This window comes from Sander lucioperca, chromosome 16 (assembly GCF_008315115.2).
Source record: "Sander lucioperca isolate FBNREF2018 chromosome 16, SLUC_FBN_1.2, whole genome shotgun sequence".
In the NCBI taxonomy this organism is placed as follows: domain Eukaryota; kingdom Metazoa; phylum Chordata; class Actinopteri; order Perciformes; family Percidae; genus Sander; species Sander lucioperca.
In genome coordinates this window covers 4,738,049-4,757,732 of record NC_050188.1, presented here as the reverse complement: position 1 = coordinate 4,757,732, position 19,684 = coordinate 4,738,049, and the positions used below count along the sequence as shown (strand labels likewise).

At 43.0% G+C, this 19,684-nt stretch overlaps 1 protein-coding gene and 1 long non-coding RNA gene across 2 annotated transcripts; both read left to right on the top strand.

The window, feature by feature from the left end:
• The first annotated feature begins 3,026 nt into the window (after positions 1–3,026).
• LOC116041250 lies at positions 3,027–19,048 on the top strand. The gene is made up of 2 exons (XR_004102880.1): positions 3,027–3,146; positions 18,846–19,048. It is a non-coding gene; the product is annotated as an uncharacterized LOC116041250 (long non-coding RNA).
• On the top strand, positions 11,516–19,048 carry LOC116041246 (CMP-N-acetylneuraminate-beta-galactosamide-alpha-2,3-sialyltransferase 1-like). Its single transcript, XM_031287133.2, has 7 exons — positions 11,516–11,561; positions 11,814–12,084; positions 12,231–12,427; positions 16,108–16,287; positions 18,115–18,160; positions 18,260–18,379; positions 18,534–19,048. Exons 2-7 carry the CDS (start codon positions 11,857–11,859, stop codon positions 18,699–18,701), a joined length of 939 nt encoding a protein of 312 aa, XP_031142993.1. The 5' UTR covers positions 11,516–11,561; positions 11,814–11,856; the 3' UTR covers positions 18,702–19,048.
• Positions 19,049–19,684: the final 636 nt, after the last annotated feature.

Sequence of the window (19,684 nt, the reverse complement as noted above, 5' to 3'; positions counted from 1 at the left end):
ATCGGATAACGAGATTGTTTTTCGTTTTCCGTTTTTTAATATCAAAACAAAAAACGAATAATGGGTTGTTTTCCGTTTTTTGTTTTCCTATTTACTAATGGTAATTGGGAAACTGGCCGTTTTTCGTTTTTGTTTTTTTCCTTTCAAAACGAAAATCCGTTGGCCACCAAGTACACGGACCGTGAAAGTAAACGGACATTGGCGAAAAGACATGAGTCCGGCAAAAATTTCCTGCGGCACTGGAGCAATCCCAGAAGTGGAACGTCGTGGATATAGACTAGAGGGGGCGCTAGCGAGCCATTTTTGCGAGTCTATTCAGAAAACCCTTGAAATACATAAATTTGCACCAGGCCTGATGTGGCCGTAAATCTTGGTGAGTTTTTGAGTGTGTTTAGGCCCTCAAAAAGGCAATTAATTCGGTATAGTAAAAATAATAATACTTCCATCAGTTTCAAGAGGGCCTTCGCTGACCACTTTGGGGTGTAAAATCAAAAATCAAAGCTAACAAGGATTTGGTGAGTATTATTTTGAATGCATTTAACAATAAATTGTGGTGCCTTAAATAGTAATGCTGTGATGCTGTATGAAGAGGAATCCGCCGACACTGTTCTTGATTATAAAAAGGTTTATTACAAGCAAAGATTCAGCATCAATTTTACAAACTCCTGCAGAGAGCTTGGAGAACGACCAACCCAATCTTCCAAAAAGTCGTTCTGCCTTTTCTTTGTGTGAACAACGTATATATCCTATGCATTGTATCAACATAGGACGTGATATGTGTGAGTATATGATTGGACCGGATAACTGACCAATCAATGCCTGTTATCTGGCACAACTCCAAAAAAGGTCTCTTCTGTCTTGGGGGGACCTCTACTCATGTTAACAATTTCCAGATGTTCTCAGTGAATGTAGAGTAAAGTTCATGCATCTCCTTATACCAACTCTTAAGTCAAAGTGTATAGAAAGTTATAGAATGTCAATATACCACAAAACGTTTTTGGCTGTAAAGGTCATGGTTCATAAAAATAGGTTTAAAGCCTAATTCTGATTCACAACAGGTGATGGTCCTTAATCCAGCTTTTATGAGGTATGTTCATGACGTGGCTGGAAAAGAAGGGTTATTACCCCTCCACTGGCTTTCTGGCTTTGATTCTTGCCCTTCATATGCGTGACGAGGTAAGTACGTTTTTAAGTTAGAGTTCTACTTGTGAATGTCACCAGTGTTGCTGTAACAAACAAATAATTAACAAGTGGATGCAAATAATGAATGACTTGTTTAATGACTGGTACTACGTCCTTAGTTCCTGACATTGGTTACTTTTGTTTTCCTAGGTCAGTGCAGGGGCAGATTGGCCATCTGGCAATTCTGGCAAATGCCAGAAGGGCCGGACCATTTTATTTAATGTGGGCCGGTCAGAATTTTTTTTAATTTTTTTATACAAATACATTTTCTTTACAGGCCGACAGCACATAGGCCAAGTTTTTATCACTTGCACAATTTCACTATGGTAATAATAATAATAATAATAATAATAATAACAACAATAACTATTAAGCATTTGGCCAGTCGGCAACGGCCGGCCTGGTCCTGAGATGGGACCGACTGACCCAATCAGAAGTTACTCAAATTGGGACATTCAGTCAAAATCAAGCACATCACCTTTAAACGGGATCTCCGTTTGCAGGATTCAGGCTGTTACCGGACCCTCCCGGTGATCATGCTGCTCTAGGGGACCGGCTGAAGTAGCGAGAAGCCGCTGCTGACGGGCACAGAGCTCTGCCGGAGCTCTGACTGCTGTCCGCACGGCCGTCTGACAGCATCAGTATTAAATTGACAGTTTCATTACCGGTTAAAAATGTCTCGTTGTCGCGTTAAATAGTAGTCTAATTCAGTGTTTTGGTACAGTTGGTTTTAACACCTGATGCAAAGCGGAGCACACATGAAAACCCTGAACAAGCAGCGTCTTTCTGCGCCATCTTTCTGCTGTGCCCCATTCACGTAGTGTCAGGTTTTACACTAATGTAGGTTAAACTCTGCAATTAATCCACGGTTCACATGTATACATGAATTGTGGTGGTCCATTACACTGTAGGCTATATTCAACATCACTGATCATTTTCGATCAATACAATGTAGAAAACATTACACTTCATAACGTTTTGTATCCATAACATGATTGTGTTATTCTACAATTTAGCAGTAAAAGCAGTAGCCTCTGTAATTCGATCCTACATTTTTCAACTTGGGAGCAAAACGTGCTCCTTGGGGGAAAAAAGTGACTATAAACCCCTGTTCATGCTAATTAAACAACTGGACCTTGGGGTCAAGTGTTGTCGTATCCGGCCCATATCCTGGATGTGAAAGCCCCCTTACTGGACTACTGAATATAATAATATTCCATTATATTTTGTATTTTAAATTGTTACCTGCCACCAGAATTTTGTGATTTCCTTGCCATAAATATAGACGTTTTTAGCATAAATTGGTGCCCAAAAATGTATCAGAATGCAGGAATTGAAGTCTTTTACCATCAAAATTTCCTAATTACAGACAGCCATAAAAACATATTTAAATTGCTGAATTAGAGAGTTAAAACAGATGAAAAGATGGAGAACCAGACGGACAACATGTATAGTGTCAACAGAGAGAAACACGGACAATCGAACAGACAGACCGTGACAACAAAGAACAACATACTGTAGAGAATGACAGTATGCAAACGGCATAAACAGACAGTATGTGTACATTTGTTATAAATGTGTGCTCTTTAAAAAGTAGTAAGCATTATTTGCCAGTTACTTACATTAACTGTTTAAAAATGTGTTACATAAGGTACTGCTTAAATTATTTCACCATCTGTACACAAATGTAATTAGTGAATGCACGTGTCCGTGGGTGGAGCTGCATGGTAATGTGGGCTCGGTGCCAGGGCTGAATTTTTGTCCCAGTCCGCCCCTGGGTCAGTGTGTTTGGTTATGGAGCAGACAGTGATGGAAACTGGAGTCATTACTGGGAAAAACGACCACATCCTGGTAGTACAGAGTATAGAATGATCCAGGAGCTAGATGAGCAACAGAAACTCAAGTTTTATACAGGGTTCTGATGTTTCTCTCAGCATTTAAAGGAAGGTTAGTAGTAGGTAACAGTAGAAGAACCTGAAGGGCTGCATTTTTTCCACAATTAAGACGGTTAAGATACCAATGTTTGTGTTTTTGGACGTGTATGTAGATCTCCTGGGTTTGCTAGACAGATGCTACTTTTGAAGGATTATTTGCGTGTGTTAATGACTGGAAGACAAACTATACAATTACAGTGTGTGTTTACACTATAGATAGCCAACTAGTGTAGAATGCACAAGTTATGATTGGGACAAGTAGGATAAAAGTTAGGGATAAAAAGCTGTGTCAAAATGTATTCTTGTTTACATTTAATAAATAAGGTTGGGGTAACGGTGAAGTATACTGCACCTTATTTACTGATGTGGTAACTGAACAAACATTTGACATAAGCTTGTGTCCAAAGCAAACTACAATAAGTGCTTTCAACCTCCACAGGAACACGAGTTAAATGGCAGAAACAAGTCAGATCACAAAGATTCAGGCCCCTATCTTGCACCTGGCGCAGTGCAGCGCAAAGCCCGACCCAAGTGTCTTTGCTAGTTTAAGACCAACGCAGTTGTCAATTTCCCATCCAGTGCCCATGGGCGTGCTGGTCTTACAAGGAGGTGTGTTCAGGTGAATTCTTGGCGTATTGCTATCTTGAGACAGCAGTAAGTGATCGCGCCTTTGACCAAAAAACCTGGTCTACAGTAAATAGTGCAGCATTTCATTTTTATTTTAAAGCAGCCATATTATGCTCATTTTCAGGTTCATAATTGTATTTTAAGGTTGTACCAGAATAGGTTTACATGGTTTAATTTTCAAAAAACACCATATTTTTGTTGTACTGCAGTGCTCTCTCTCACTGCTGCAGATCCTCTTTTCACCTGGTCTCTGTTTTAGCTACAGAGTGAGACCTCTTTTCTTCTTCTTCTTCTGTACTATCTTTGATTGCACTGCACATGTGCAGTAGCTCAGATGTAGATCATGTCAGCTAGCTAGCTCCATAGACAGTAAAAGAAAGGCTGTTTCTACAACTTCGGTCAGTTACAAGGCAGGATTAACTGGGAGACTTCTAAATGAGGGCGCACATGTAAGTAGTTCTTTTGTAGATTATGGTGAACTTGTGTGTGTTGTAGCAGTGCTTTGCTATTGAGAACGAGGTAGCATGCTAGGGTTAGCATTAGCGTTAGCATGCTAACGAGCTAATGGTTGCAGTTAGCCTGCTCGTTTCGGCTTGTGACGTCACAAGCCGTGCCGATTTTGAACAGCTCACCCAGAGACTGAAGGCAGGACACATTCAGAAACTGTATCTCACTCTAAACAGCATGGATGGATTTTTTTCAAAGTTTGTATGTGTGTGGAAGCACCAGAGACACAACGACGTGGCCCATAATCAGTCGCTCCGGATCTCATCTCTCTCGGCGGCCTTCCAGGATACCGCGCCATGGGACCCAGCTGCCTGCCCACGCCCATCGTCCTGCTCGACACCGGTTATCAAGCCACCCTGGACTGAGGTGGTTTGCGGCCGAAAGAGATCCTCGGGTAGGGCTCCATCGCCTCCTGCCCTCAGCCTCTCCAACCGCTTCAATGCTTTGTCGGAGTCGGAGCCGGTGGTGGCCAGTGCGGCTCACCGGGCTCGCCCCGCTTCAAAGCAGACTGACCAGCCGTCGTCACGGAAGACGATTGCTACCGCGCGGCGAAAGCTTCTGAGGGATGCGGTAGTCAGACGGTCCGGTGGCCTACACTGCCTGGATCGGCCAAATGACAACGTTCCTCAAAAACAATCTCCACAACCGAACGGTAAGCATTCTTCCTCTTCTTTTCCCTGCCCATCTGAAACCGACACTGACTGTTTTGCTCCCGTCACCGGCTACCCACACCCCCCCACTCCTCGTCCGCTCTTCCCCCTAACCACAGTAATTATTGGGGACTCCATCACTAGAGACCTACGGTTTCATAATGCTGTCACACACTGTTTTCCCGGAGCCAAAGTTGCAGACATCCTGGCTAAAGTCATGGACCTGATACCCTCATTTCCGACCTCTATCAAACGCATCGTGGTCCATTGTGGACATAACGACATGTCCACTCGGATTCAGGAGTGTGAGCGCACAAGGCGAGACTTTACCACTCTCATTGAGGCTTTAAAAAGCACTGGGAAGTCGGTTTTTATTTCGGGCCCACTTCCATCTCTAGGTCGCGGATCAGGCCTCTTTAGTAGACTACTCTCCCTTAACACCTGGCTCCAGCTCACATGCAGCATTCACAGGATAGGTTTTATTGACAACTTCAATCTGTTTTGGGAACGTGGCTCCCTGTTCAGCAGGGATGGGATTCATCCCAATACACACGGAAGCCAGATGCTACGTGGAAATTTGCACCACGCCCTGCATACCCAGACCTCTGATTGACTGTTTACATCCCGTAAACACTCCCACAAGCACACTGACCAGACACACTCTCCCAAAGTCAATAATCAGAGATACAGCGCTACACGCCCCTCTGTGCTCCCTTCAGAGCAATCACCCATTCATAATCCCATAACCACCGTGTCTGTCCCCCGACTGAGACCGTTTAAACATAACACTAACAAAAGAGGTGCTATACTAAACAACCTAATTGGAATTAAAACAACCACTGCAACGATAGAACAGAATAGGAAAATCAAATGTGGACTATTAAATATTAGATCTCTGTCATCGAAAGCATTATTGGTAAACGAATTGATATCAGATAACCACATTGATTTATTCTGCCTCACCGAAACCTGGCTGGGCCATGACGAATATGTTAGTTTAAACGAAGCCACTCCTCCCAGTCATAATAATACCCAAATTCCACGAGGCTCAGGCCGAGGAGGGGGAGTTGCAGCCATATTTGACTCGAGCCTGTTAATTAATCCTAAACCTAAACTAAATTATAACTCGTTTGAAAGCCTTGTTCTTAATCTTCAACACCCAACATGGAAAACAGTACAGCCAATTATATTCGTTGTTGTTTACCGAGCACCAGGTCCATATTCTGAGTTTTTATCTGAATTCTCAGAGTTTTTATCATGCGTAGTCCTTCAATCAGACAAAGTACTTATTGTAGGTGATTTTAATATCCATGTGGACATTGACAGCAATAGCCTTAGTACTGCTTTCAATTCACTGCTAGATTCTATTGGTTTCAGTCAGAGGGTGCATAAGGCCACGCACTGTTTTAACCACACCCTCGACCTTGTGCTAGAATATGGCATCAAAATTGACGATTTAATAGTATTTCCGCAGAATCCTTTATTATCAGACCATTTTTTAATAACTTTCGAATTCCTACTACCAGACTATACGAAATTAAATCAAAGTTTCTACACTAGATGCTTATCTGACAGTGCTATAGCTAAATTTAAGGAAGATATTCCAACAGCACTTAACTCAATGTCATGCCTTAATATAACAGAGGACTGTTATGTTAACTTTAGTCCCTCCCAACTTGATAACTTTGTAGACGCTGCTACGGCCTGCCTAAGGACTACTTTAGACTCGGTTGCTCCTATCAAAAAGAAGATGATGAAGGAAAGGAAACTAGCACCTTGGTATAACTCCCAAACTCGTAAATTAAAACAAATCTCACGAAAACTTGAAAGTAAATGGCGTTCCACCAAACTGGAAGAATCTCGTGTGGATTGGCAAGATAGTCTAAAAAATTATAGGAGGGCCCTCAGAAATGCCAGATCAGACTACTACTCAATACTAATAGAAGAAAATAAGAACAACCCAAGGTTTCTTTTCAGCACTGTAGCCAGGCTGACAGAGAGTCATAGCTCTGTTGAGCCATCTATTCCTATAGCTCTGAGCAGTGATGACTTCATGACCTTTTTTAATGATAAAATTATAACAATTAGAGAAAAAATTCATCACCTTCTGCCCACAGCTTCCAACGACTCACCATTGGGCGCAGGAGGGCTAGAGAGAACGATAAGACCTGATACTTATTTAGACGGCTTTTATCCTTTAGACCTCCAACAATTAATGTTAAGGGTCTCTTCAGCTAAGCCAACTACCTGTCTCTTAGACCCCATTCCAACGAAGCTACTTAAAGAAGCACTACCCGTGGTCAACACCACATTACTAGATACGATCAATATGTCCTTATTAACGGGTCACGTACCGCAGTCTTTTAAAGTAGCTGTGATAAAACCTATTCTGAAAAAACCCACCCTCGACCCTGAGGTCTTAGCCAACTATAGACCTATATCTAACCTCCCGTTTCTCTCCAAAATCCTTGAGAAGGTAGTCGCTAATCAATTGTGTGACTTTCTGCATAGAAATAGTCTATTTGAAGACTTTCAGTCAGGATTTAGAATGCATCATAGCACAGAGACGGCACTGGTGAAAATCACTAACGACCTTCTAACTGCTGCTGACAAAGGACTTGTCTCCGTACTTGTCTTATTAGATCTTAGTGCTGCATTCGACACTATTGACCATACCATCCTCTTACAGAGACTGGAACATTTAGTTGGCATTAAAGGAATCGCACTAAGCTGGTTTAAGTCCTATTTTTCTGAGCGATCCCAATTTGTTAATATTAACGATAAACCATCCAAATACGCTAAAGTTAGCCATGGCGTTCCTCAAGGCTCAGTGCTTGGACCAATTCTATTCTCTTTATATATGCTTCCTCTAGGCAATATTATTAGGAAACACTCAATTAACTTTCACTGTTACGCAGACGACACCCAATTATATCTGTCAATTAAGCCCGACGAAAACGATCAGTTAGCTAAACTTCAAGCGTGCATTAAAGATATAAAATCCTGGATGACCCACAATTTTCTGATGTTAAACTCAAACAAAACGGAAGTTATTGTGCTGGGACCCAAGCACCACCGAACTTCATTATCTAAATATATAGCTACCCTAGATGGTATTGCCCTGGCCTCCAGCACTACTGTCAGAAATCTAGGAATCATTTTTGACCAGGATCTATCCTTTAACGCCCACTTAAAACAAACCTCAAGAACAGCCTTTTTCCATCTTCGTAACATTGCCAAAATCAGGAACATCCTGTCTCAAAATGATGCTGAAAAACTAGTCCATGCATTCGTAACTTCCCGGCTGGACTACTGTAATTCTTTACTATCAGGCTGCTCAAATAAGTCCCTCAAGACCCTCCAGCTGATCCAGAATGCTGCAGCACGTGTTCTGACAAGAACTAACAAAAGAGATCACATTTCTCCTGTATTAGCTTCTCTGCATTGGCTTCCTGTAAAATCCAGGATTGAATTTAAAATCCTTCTCCTGACCTACAAAGCACTAAATGGTCAAGCACCATCATACATAGAAGAGCTTTTAGTACCTTATTGTCCCACTAGAGCACTGCGCTCCCAGAACTCAGAGCTACTTGTGGTTCCTAGAGTCTCTAAAAGTAGAATCGGAGCCAGAGCCTTCAGCTACCAGGCTCCTCTCCTGTGGAACCAGCTCCCAACTTGGGTTCGGGGGGCTGACACCGTCGCCACATTTAAGAATAAACTGAAAACCATCATCTTTGATAAAGCTTATAGTTAGGGAGTGAGGAGTTGCAGCATAGTAGAGTAGAGTAGAGGGAGGCAGGAAGTACAAGCCCGTTCCGGCAGGGGAGAGTACGAGCCCGGTCCAGGGCCCCTCTCTTTAGCCTGCCTCTCTTAGTTATGCTATTATAACTCTAGACTGCTGTGGGAAGCTCCTTCCAAGGACACAATGAGCCGCTCCCTCTTCTCTCTTTTCACTTGTCTCCTTTTGTGTGCATCTTAGTCCCAGAAATGCCTGTTACTAACCTAGCTCTGGGGAGTTTTCTCCCCGGAGTCCCTTTGCTTCTTCTTCACCCAGAACATCGCCTTGGAATTGGGTGGCACCTACACCGGGGTCCTGGGTGCAGCTGACGCTATGGACTTACTACACCCTGCTACGCTCTGCGTTTCCCCGCAGTGTCCGACTGCGTCCTGCCGCGTCCAACCGCGTCCTCCCAGGCTGCTGTGCCACACTACACCCCGTAACGCCCTGCTGTGCCCTACTATGACATGAACTACTATGACTACCATTGTGATCACTGCTTCACTATCTTTATTATGACTATTATTGCCACCATTCACCACTCCCCCAACTGGTGCCGTCAGACACCGCCTACCAAGAGTCTGGGTCTGTACGAGGTTTCTTCCTAACAAAAAAGGGAGTTTTTCCTTGCCACTGTCGCAATAGCTACTGCTAATGCTTGCTCTTGAGGCAACCACTGTAATAGTTGGGGCTTCGTAAAGTACAGAGTTTGGTCTAGACCTACTCTATCTGTAAAGTGTCTCGAGATAACTCTTGTTATGATTTGATACTATAAATAAAATTGAATTGAATTGAATTGAATGTGCCAAGGTACAAACGCGCCTGGCTTTTAAAGGGAATGGGAGATGACACTCTGGTTTATTGCATGTTACGCCCAAAACACACCTACGAATTAATGAAGATACTAAGTACAACCCTTTTGAACCATGCGCCCGGCGCACGGACCCTATTTTCTGCCGTCAAACTAGAAGAGGTGGCTTTGGACACGCCCTAAATGCACTTGCGCCATGCGCTTCACGCCGTGCGCTTAGATCGTTAAAATAGGGCCCAAAATGTTTAAATTAGGCAACACACAAACTAAATTAGCAATAAATACACAAATGTCCTCAGTTCAGAGGTCCTCTATGTATTGTCTTAATAAAAACATGCACAGAGGATGTGACAAAGATGCGTGTACTGTTGAGCACAGATCCCTGTTGTGTCTCGTCAAGTATGTTAATTTTATTCTTGTTTCATGTTTAGTCCTTTGTTGTCATGAGCACTTTATGTTAAGTTAAAGTCACTCATGTCTAGTCTCATTGTGCACTTCCTGTTTTATTTTGTACTCACCTTTTCCCTCTCGTTTCAGACCCTGACTTCCTCCCTTTGTGTGAATTTCCCACCATTGTGTTTGTCTACCCCGCCCCTGATTGGTTTCACCTGTATTCCCCTACATAATGTATAAATAGTCCTTGTCTCCCTTTGTCTTGTTGCCAGTTTGTCTTGTTCAGTCTGTATGATAGTCTCGTCAAACATCCCAGCCATACTTTCATGTTATCAGGTTTTGATTGAAGCATTTTTTCTTTGTTTGTACTTTAATCCTCAGTGTGAGTGATGTTTTGTGTTGATTGAACTTTGCCCAGTAAATTACTTTTGTTATACCTACTACTGCTTTAGAGTCGTGCATTTGAGTCCACCAGTTTCGGGTCTGAGGTCATTACATTCTCAGCCCGTGGAGACACACACACACACACACACACACACACACACACATACACACACACACACACTTACATACATACATACATACATACACATGCACATGCACACCCACTATTTGGAGACATACTGTAAGTGTATTTTTATGGGTTGTAAAAATGATAAATGATGAGTGAGAGAAAAAAATAATAATGTTAAAATGCTGATGAGAATCCCATTGACTGACGGATGAAAGAGTATACATTTTGGCCTGATAATATGTTGCTCTTTTACATCTGGCTGTAATAAGTGGAAGACAAGACATGATGACTCCACTGATGTGTGCAGTGGAGTCAGGGTACAGGAGTACACCCCTGTTTTAACAATTTGCAAATACAATGAGAAGAACATTACAGAAATATTTCCATATAGCTTAGTTTCACCTAGAATTCCCCTGACATGCCACATCCACATGCTGCCGTAAAAGAAAGGTAACACACCCCAGCAGCATTCAGCTGCAACATACCATGTCTGGTGTAGCCTAAACATTACAGCTCTACAGATCAGCAGTCCAGAGACTGGTATAACAAACTCATCTTCAGGCACCAGCATGTCCAAACATCAGTGTTGGAAATAGCGATCAGTAGATTGTGGAGTGCAAACAGCACAATATGGCAGCATTACTTCACAGGACACGTTGACAAAGAAATGTGCTCCTTTCATGATGTCAATAGTTCTTGAGAAATAAGATTTCCCAATCTGACATCTTCCTAAAAATACAATGGGGTACATTTTTGCTTGTTCCCATTGAGCTGCAACAGCCCCATGTTTCTGTTGAGTTGCAGCTCCACTTGGACTTAGCTGTGCCATAGCTGAAGCCCCTTGTTCCCCCAAGTTGCTCTGACCCGGCTGGGGGGGCAGCCTATGTTAATAAAATGGCAGAAGCCTGAAAATCTGAAAGTTTTCACAGAAAATATATTATTTATTTGTTAAAATTAATGTTTGGATGGATTTGGACAAATGTGTACAAACCACACCCCTTCACCACAGTGTTCCAATTATCTTAGACTCTATCCTGGCACGGATACAAAGCATACTGTACATATGGCATTCAGCTAGTTGATCATCATCCTCCGATACTCTTAGAGTCAGACGTCAGATATTTTCTCAATATAACTGGAGTAGAAGCGGATTTACTCTCATCAGGTAGGACAAAAATAAAACAATCAATTTTAACTTATTATTGTGACTATTATTATTAATTTAACCAAACATATTTTTCATTGATTTTATTTATATTTTGCCTAATAAATAAATGGAAATATGACTACAGGAATCAAGGGAAAACAATAAAGACGTATCATTATTAACTACTTTAAATAAAAAATATGACAAGTTTTTCCTCATTTATGATTGTAGTCTCTCTTGTGTATATTTCGCCAGATATTTTGTCTATAGATTGGAGCTGTTGTTTCCAAATCAGAAGTGTCACACAGCCAAGATGAAACTAAAAGAGAGGGCGCTCATTGTCCTGCTGTGTGTGACTACTATATATGTGTCATGGAGAGGATATAGGCCATGCTCCCTGCCTCAGGAGAAAAGCCCCTGTGCTTGTGAGCGATGTTTATCTGAAGATGATCTGTGGTTTATGAAGCGTTTCAACAAATCTGTTGAACCATTTTTGTCAGCAAACTACAATCTCTCAGAGGACGTTTTCAACTGGTGGAAGGTAAGTTGTAAACTTGCAAGAAAACAGTCTCTCAACCTGCACTTCAGATCAGGGAATAAAATATAATCAACAGTCATCATCACTGTGGTGACAACCCCTGCCATTGTGTTTATATAGTCAATCCATTTGTTTGGTGTGCCTGACAGCGCTTACAGAGTGAAAAGGGCAACTTCAGTACCTTCAGACAAACAGTGGACAGGCTGTTTCTGACGGTCCCACCCAGTCCAGATCTTCTAGAATCCAGCCCTGACCGCTGCAGGACTTGTGCTGTGGTGGGGAATTCTGTGAATTTGAGGAGATCACATTATGGACCGCTCATAGATTTCCACGATGTCATCATACGGTAAGTCCTCAGGCTAAAGAAAGCTGTTTTCTTCTAATATTGTCTTTGTCACAATGAGTTGAGTCAGTGGAAAAAAAACATCAAAGTTGTTTCTTCAATGTCAGAAACTAAAAGTGAAAATTCAAGCAGTCCCTCGATGTATTTCTGCCAAGCACAGTGACATGTGAATTAAATAAAAAAAAACCTTAAAACCACCTCCATCATGCTGGTGCCAAAACACTCCACTGCAACAAGCCTTAATGACTTCCGTCCAGTTGCACTCACTCCCATCATTATGAAGTGCTTCGAGAGGCTGGTCCTGGTCCATCTCAAGACCTGCTTACCACCCTCACTGGACCGCTTCCAATTTACCTACCGTCAGAACAGGAGCACAAAGGATGCCATCTCTACGGCACTTCACTCTGCCCTGTCCCACCTTGACAATATCAACACCTATGTGAGAATGCTGTTCATTGACTTCAGTTCAGCATTCAACACCATCATCCCCTCCAAACTGATCACCAAACTCAGTGAACCGGGCATCAATACCTCCCTCTGTAACTGGATTCTGGACGTCCTAACCAACAGACCTCAGTCTGTTAGGTTAGATAATCACACCTCCTCAACCATCCCCCTGAACACCGGCGTACCACAGGGTTGTGTGCTGAGCCCTCTCCTTTACTCCCTCTTCACCTACGACTGCACATCTGTACATGGCTCTAACACCATTGTCAAGTTTGCAGACGACACTACGGTGATTGGTCTCATCAGCAACAACAATGAGACGGCCTACAAGGAGGAGGTCCAGCACCTATCATCGTGGTCCACTGACAACAACCTGGCTCTCAACACCAACAAGACCAAAGAGCTCATTGTGGACTTCAGGAAGTCTAAAGCTAGCACACACACCCCCATTCTCATCAACAGGACTGAGGTGGAGCGTGTCACCAGCTTCAAGTTTCTGGGTGTCCACATCTCTGAGGACCTCTCTTGGACCCTCAACACCTCTACCCTGATCAAGAAGGCTTAACAGCATCTCTTCTTTCTGAGGAGACTCAAGAAGGTCCATCTGTCTCCTCAGAGCCTGGTGAACTTCTACGGCTGCACCATCGAGAGCATCCTCACCAACTGTGTCACAGTTTGGTATGGCACCTGCTCTGCCTGTGACCGGAAAGCACTGCAGAGGGTGGTGAAAACAGCACAACACATCACCGGTTCCTCACCCCTCTCCATCGAGACCATCCAGGGCAAGCGATGCTTGCGTAAGGGACACACACACACACACACACACACACACACACACGGACAATTTGTACTACCCTATTCCACCCATACTGTTCTATTTATTTTTTTACAAATGTACGTACTGTAATTACACCTAAACATAGCCAGATTATACTGCTCTTCATACTATTCATCCTGCACATACACTTTTTCTTCATACTCTTATAATGTTACCACACTGTACATAACTGTACTATACTGTACATCTGTCTATATGGTTCAGACAGAATATCCGTATTTACTGTTTTTCTTATTATATATTCTGCTAATAACTGTATATATCTATATTATCGCACCGTTGTGACGAAAAGAGAGCTGAGCCAGAAGGCAAAGCTCTCGATCTACCGGTCAGTTTTCGTTCCTACCCTCACCTATGGTCATGAAAGCTGGGTCATGACCGAAAGAACGAGATCCAGGGTACAAGCGGCCGAAATGGGTTTCCTCAGGAGGGTGGCTGGCGTCTCCCTTAGAGATAGGGTGAGAAGCTCAGTCATCCGTGAGGAGCTCGGAGTAGAGCCGCTGCTCCTTCGCGTCGAAAGGAGCCAGTTGAGGTGGTTCGGGCATCTGGTAAGGATGCCCCCTGGGCGCCTCCCTAGGGAGGTGTTCCAGGCACGTCCAGCTGGGAGGAGGCCTCGGGGAAGACCCAGGACTAGGTGGAGGGATTATATCTCCAACCTGGCCTGGGAACGCCTCGGGATCCCCCAGTCGGAGTTGGTTAATGTGGCTCGGGAAAGGGAAGTTTGGGGTCCCCTGCTGGAGCTGCTACCCCCGCGACCCGTTACCGGATAAGCGGACGAAGATGGATCTATATTATTCTTACTACTATTATAATGTCACTGCTACTACACTGCACATATCTGTACATGTTGTTCGTACATTGTTCTCTCATTGGCTCTCTTTCCAGCTCTCAGCGAAGGCGGTCGCTTTTTCTCCCTCTCCCTCCCAGGCCTACCCTGCTTGCTATCTTGTCTTGTGTTGTCTGCTGTTAACTTTTTAGAGACTCTCCCTGCAAGGCTCTACAAATACCTAAAAATCATGGAATTGATTAACTGGTCTCTCAACGCAATTGACACTGTATTCTCGAGGAGGAGCACTGGTTCGGGTGAGCCAGCATGTCCTGACGGAACGTTTGCTGCGGGGTATACGATGGACGGCTGGGAGAAATGGCGTGTCGTGTGTCTCTCTGCTCTTTCCGTGGAGGACGTTGAGGATATCTACCTATTTGGAACCCTGATAACTGGAATGTTGCTGATTGGAGGATGCTTCGCTCTGGTTTATCGAAGAATTGGAAAGACTTTGGTAGCTGTCCAAAGCCCAAGGAAGCTGCCTGGCCTGACTGAAGCTGTCGGAAAAGCGATCAGTTTGCAAACTGGAACTATTAATCGCGTGATGGAAACCAACATGGTAATGACCCGCGGCTTGGATACCATCATGAGGAAGGTCATGGATTTGGAAAGAAAAATTGACCAGTTGAACAGTGTGTAGTTGGACAATAGAATGAATGTTTAAATTAGAGCAGCCATTCGCGTAGACAAAACAAATTTAATCTTTCGGCTCCCTTATCCTGAACGGCCTTGCCAAGGCCGTCTCTTGGAACAAACAGTCACCCTGTTGGGGCTCTGCAAGCGAGATGCTCTTGGTTCCTCCCCCGTCTCCCCCACTGCCTGCTGATTGTCGTATCGGTTCTGGACTGTTCAAGGGTGTCACCATGGCAACGTGCTGTGTTTTCGCTATAACATTCTGCGGACTGGGCCACTAGTGGGACTGCCGGGCTGTGCGTTTCTCAGCAGGCCAAACTCCCCCAACCTACCCTCTCCCCAGTCCAACGCCTTCGCAGCAAATGTGCAACTGTACATTTATGTTATGTTATGTTATGTTATGTTATGTTATGTTATGTTCAGCAGTGCAAATGTACTGTTTGTGTGCCTATGTGCTGAGGTTTTTTTCCTGTTCCCACACTGTTCTTATCTTTATGAGGATAGTCTGTGAGTTGCTTTTTTTCCCTCTCCTCTCCTCATGTGATGCTGTATTCTCCCTGCGAGAGTTAAGGGAGAGTTGTTTTGGCGCCGCATTTATGGCGACTCGGTGTGTCTGTGCGTGTTGCTTTAATGTGACATGCACCTACAGCACCAGGACAAATTCCTCGTGTGTGTAAACGTACTTGGCATTAAAGCTTTTTCTGATTCTGATTCTGATTCTGATTCTGATTACATAGCCATATTTATTCTGCTCTTATAACACTGCAATATATTTCTTGTCCTGCCTATGCACCACCTGTCTATACTTTCCATATCACATGGACTTTTCTGCTTTTTTTGCACTTCTGGTTAGACACAAACTGCATTTCGTTGTCTTTGTACTCTGCACAATGACAATAAAGTTGAATCTAATCTAATATCCCTCTGCTCTCTATTTAGAGTGAATACTGGTCGAATCAAAGGCTATGAAGCAGATGTTGGGACCAGAACAACTCATCGTGTCATGTATCCAGAGAGTTCTATGGATTTAGATAACACCACTCATCTTGTGCTGGCTCCATTTAAGATAGTTGATTTTGAATGGCTCACAAAGGCCCTCACCACAGGATTCAAAGGACGGTGAGTCTGAGTTTTATGGACTATGTGATCCTTTGTCCCTTGCAGTGTTTATTTTGTAAAAAAACTATGGCGATACGTGTCCGTTAACAACTTTTATCCAATGACAAGACGAGACGATACCACCGTGATTAAACGTGTGACGATATCAACATGCAATATCGTTGTCAAAGGAAAGACGAGACTAAAATATATAAAAAAATGTTCTCGCTTCATTTTCAGAAAATTCCACCTTTTCTTCCGCTCCCTCTCTCTCTCTTTTCTGCGTAGCGTCACACACCCTCAGGTAATGCTGGCAGACTGAATGAGATATAATATACACTCACCTAAAGGATTATCAGGAACACCCTACTTCTACCGTGTTTGACCCCCTTTCGCCTTCAGAACTGCCTGAATTCTTCGTGGCATTGATTCAACAAGATGCTGGAAGCATTATTTAGAAATGTTGGCCCATATTGATAGGATAGCATTTTGCAGTTGATGGAGATTTGTGGGATGCACATCCAGGGAACGAAGCTCCCATTCCACCACATCCCAAAGATGTTCTATTGGGTTGAGATCTGGTGACTGTGGGGGCCATTTTATTACAGTGAACTCATTGCCATGTTCAAGAAACCAATTTAAAATGATTCAAACCATGTGACATGGTGCATTATCCTGCTGGAAGTAGCCATCAGAGGATGGGTACATGGTGGTCAAAAAGGGATGGACATGGTCAGAAACAATGCTCAGGTAGGCTGTGGCATTTAAATGATGCCCAGTTGGTACTAAGGGGCCTAAAGTGTGCCAAGAAAACATCCTCCACACCATTACACCACCACCAGCAGCATGCCCAGTGGTAACAAGGCATGACGGATCCCCACACCATTACACCACCACCACCAGCCTGCCCAGTGGTAACAAGGCATGACGGATCCCCACACCAGTACACCACCACCACCAGCCTGCCCAGTGGTAACAAGGCATGACGGATCCCCACACCATTACACCACCACCACCTCATTCTGTTTATGCCAAATTCTGACTCTACCATCTGAATGTCTCAACAAAAATTGAGACTCCTCAGACCAGGCAAAATTTGTACAGTTTTCTACTCTCCAATTTTGGTGAGCTTGTGCAAATTGTAGCCTCATTCTCCTATTTTTAGTGGAGATGAGTGGTACCCGGTGGGGTCTTCTGCTGGTGTAGCCCATCCGCCTCAAGGTTGTGCGCGTTGTGGCTTCACAAATGCTTTGCTGCATACCTCAGTTGTAATGAGTGGTTATTTGAGTCAAAGTTGATCTTCTATCAGCTGGAATCAGTCGGCCCATTCTCCTCTGACCTCTGAACTTGTTTTGGTGGAACGTGTACGTTCAAAAGTTGTTTTAGTCGTGCAACAGAAAACTCAGATTGGACAGATAGTCTAGCTAGCTGTCTGGATTTACCCTGCAGAGATCTGAGGAGCAGTTAACCATAGTCCTCATAAATCCACCGGAGTTTAAAATTACAACACAAAGAAAGCAGAAGGAAACAGACATTGGAGAAAAGACATGCATCCGGCGGAATTTGCTGCAGCACCGGAAGTGGAGCGTCGTGGATATAGACTGGGGGGGGGGCGCTAGCGAGCCATTTTTGAGCGATTATTAACAAACCCCTTGAAATACATAAATTTGCACCAGGCCTGATGCGACTGCAACTTTTGGTGAGTTTTTGACTGTGTTTAGGCCCTCAAAAAGGCGATTCATTCGGTATAATAAAAATAATAATACTCCCATCACTTTCAAGAGGGCCTTCGCTGGCCGATGGATGTCGGATGATATTAAGTGTGACATTTCATGTTTGTTTCAACAGACCACGTTGGGGTTTTAAATCAAAAATCAAAGCTAACAATGATTTGGTGAGTATTATTTTGAATGCATTTAACAATAAATGTTTTTGGCTGCAAAGGTCATGGTTCATAAAAATAGGTTTAAAGTCTAATTCTGATTCACAACAGGTGATGGTCCTTAATCCAGCTTTTATGAGGTATGTTCATGACCTGTGGCTGGAAAAGAAGGGCAAGTACCCCTCCACCGGCTTTCTGGCTTTGATTCTTGCCCTTCATATGTGTGACGAGGTAAGTTCATTTTTAAGTTAGAGTTCTACTTGTGAATGTCACCAGTGTTGCTGTAACACTAATAATTAACAAGTGGATGCAAATAATGAATGACTTGTTTAATGACTGGTACTATGTCCTCAGTTCCTGACATTGGTTACTTTTGTTTTCCTAGGTCAGTGTGTTTGGTTATGGAGCAGACAGTGACGGAAACTGGAGTCATTACTGGGAAAAACTAAACAACAAAAGGTTAAAAACTGGACCACATCCTGGAGATACAGAGTATAGAATGATCCAGGAGCTAGATGATCTACAGGAACTCAGGTTTTATACAGGGTTCTGATTCTGTTCTCTCAGCATTTAAAGGAAGGTTAGTAGTAGGTAACAGTAGAAGAACCTGAAGGGCTGCATTTTTCCACAGTTAAGACGGTTAAGATACCAATCTTTGTGTTTTTGGACGTGTATGTAGATCTCCTGGGTTTGCTAGACAGATGCTACTTCTGAAGGATTATTTGCATGTGTTAATGACTGGAAGACAAACTATACAATTACAGTGTGTGTTTACACTATAGATAGCCAACTAGTGTAGAATGCACAAGTTATGATTGGGACAAGTAGAATAAAAGTTAGGGATAAAATGCTGTGTCAAAATGTCTTGTTGTTTACATTGAATAAATAAGGTTGGGGTAATGGTGCAGTATACTGTACCATTCACTGTATTTACTGAGGTGATAACTGAACAAACATTTGATATAAGCTTGTATCCAAAGCAAACTACAATAAGTGCTTTCAACCTCCACAGGAACACGAGTTAGATGGCAGAAACAAGTCAGATCACAAAGATAAAAAGTTTGAATTAGGCAACACACAAACAAACTTAGCAATAAATATACAAATGTCCTCAGTTCAGTGGTCCTCAATGTATTGTCTTAATAGAAAGGTGCACAGATGATGTGACAAAGATGTTTGCAGTGTTGAGCACAGTTCGCAGCCAGTGGAGACACACACACACACACGTATACACACGCACATACACACAAATAATAATGGCTGTATCTATTTGGAGACATAAGTGTATTTTTTATGAGTTGTAAAAATGATAAATGATGAGTGAGGAAAAAAATAATAATGTTAAAATGCTGATGAGAATCCCATTGACTGACGGATGAAAGAGTATACATTTTGGCCTATCATGATAATATTTTGCTCTTTTACGTCTGGCTGTAATAAGTGGAAGACAAGACATGATGACTCCACTGATGTGTGCAGTGGAGTCAGGGTACAGGAGTACACCCCTGTTTTAACAATTTGCAAATACAATGAGAA

Excerpts from the sequence above, each read along its gene's own strand:
- LOC116041246 (XM_031287133.2), top strand. The coding sequence starts at position 11,857 with ATGAAACTAAAAGAGAGGGCGCTCATTGTCCTGCTGTGTGTGACTACT. Across the intron at positions 12,085-12,230 it reads ACGTTTTCAACTGGTGGAAG|CGCTTACAGAGTGAAAAGGG; the intron begins GTAAGTTGTAAA and ends TGTGCCTGACAG. Across the intron at positions 18,380-18,533 it reads CCCTTCATATGTGTGACGAG|GTCAGTGTGTTTGGTTATGG; the intron begins GTAAGTTCATTT and ends TTGTTTTCCTAG.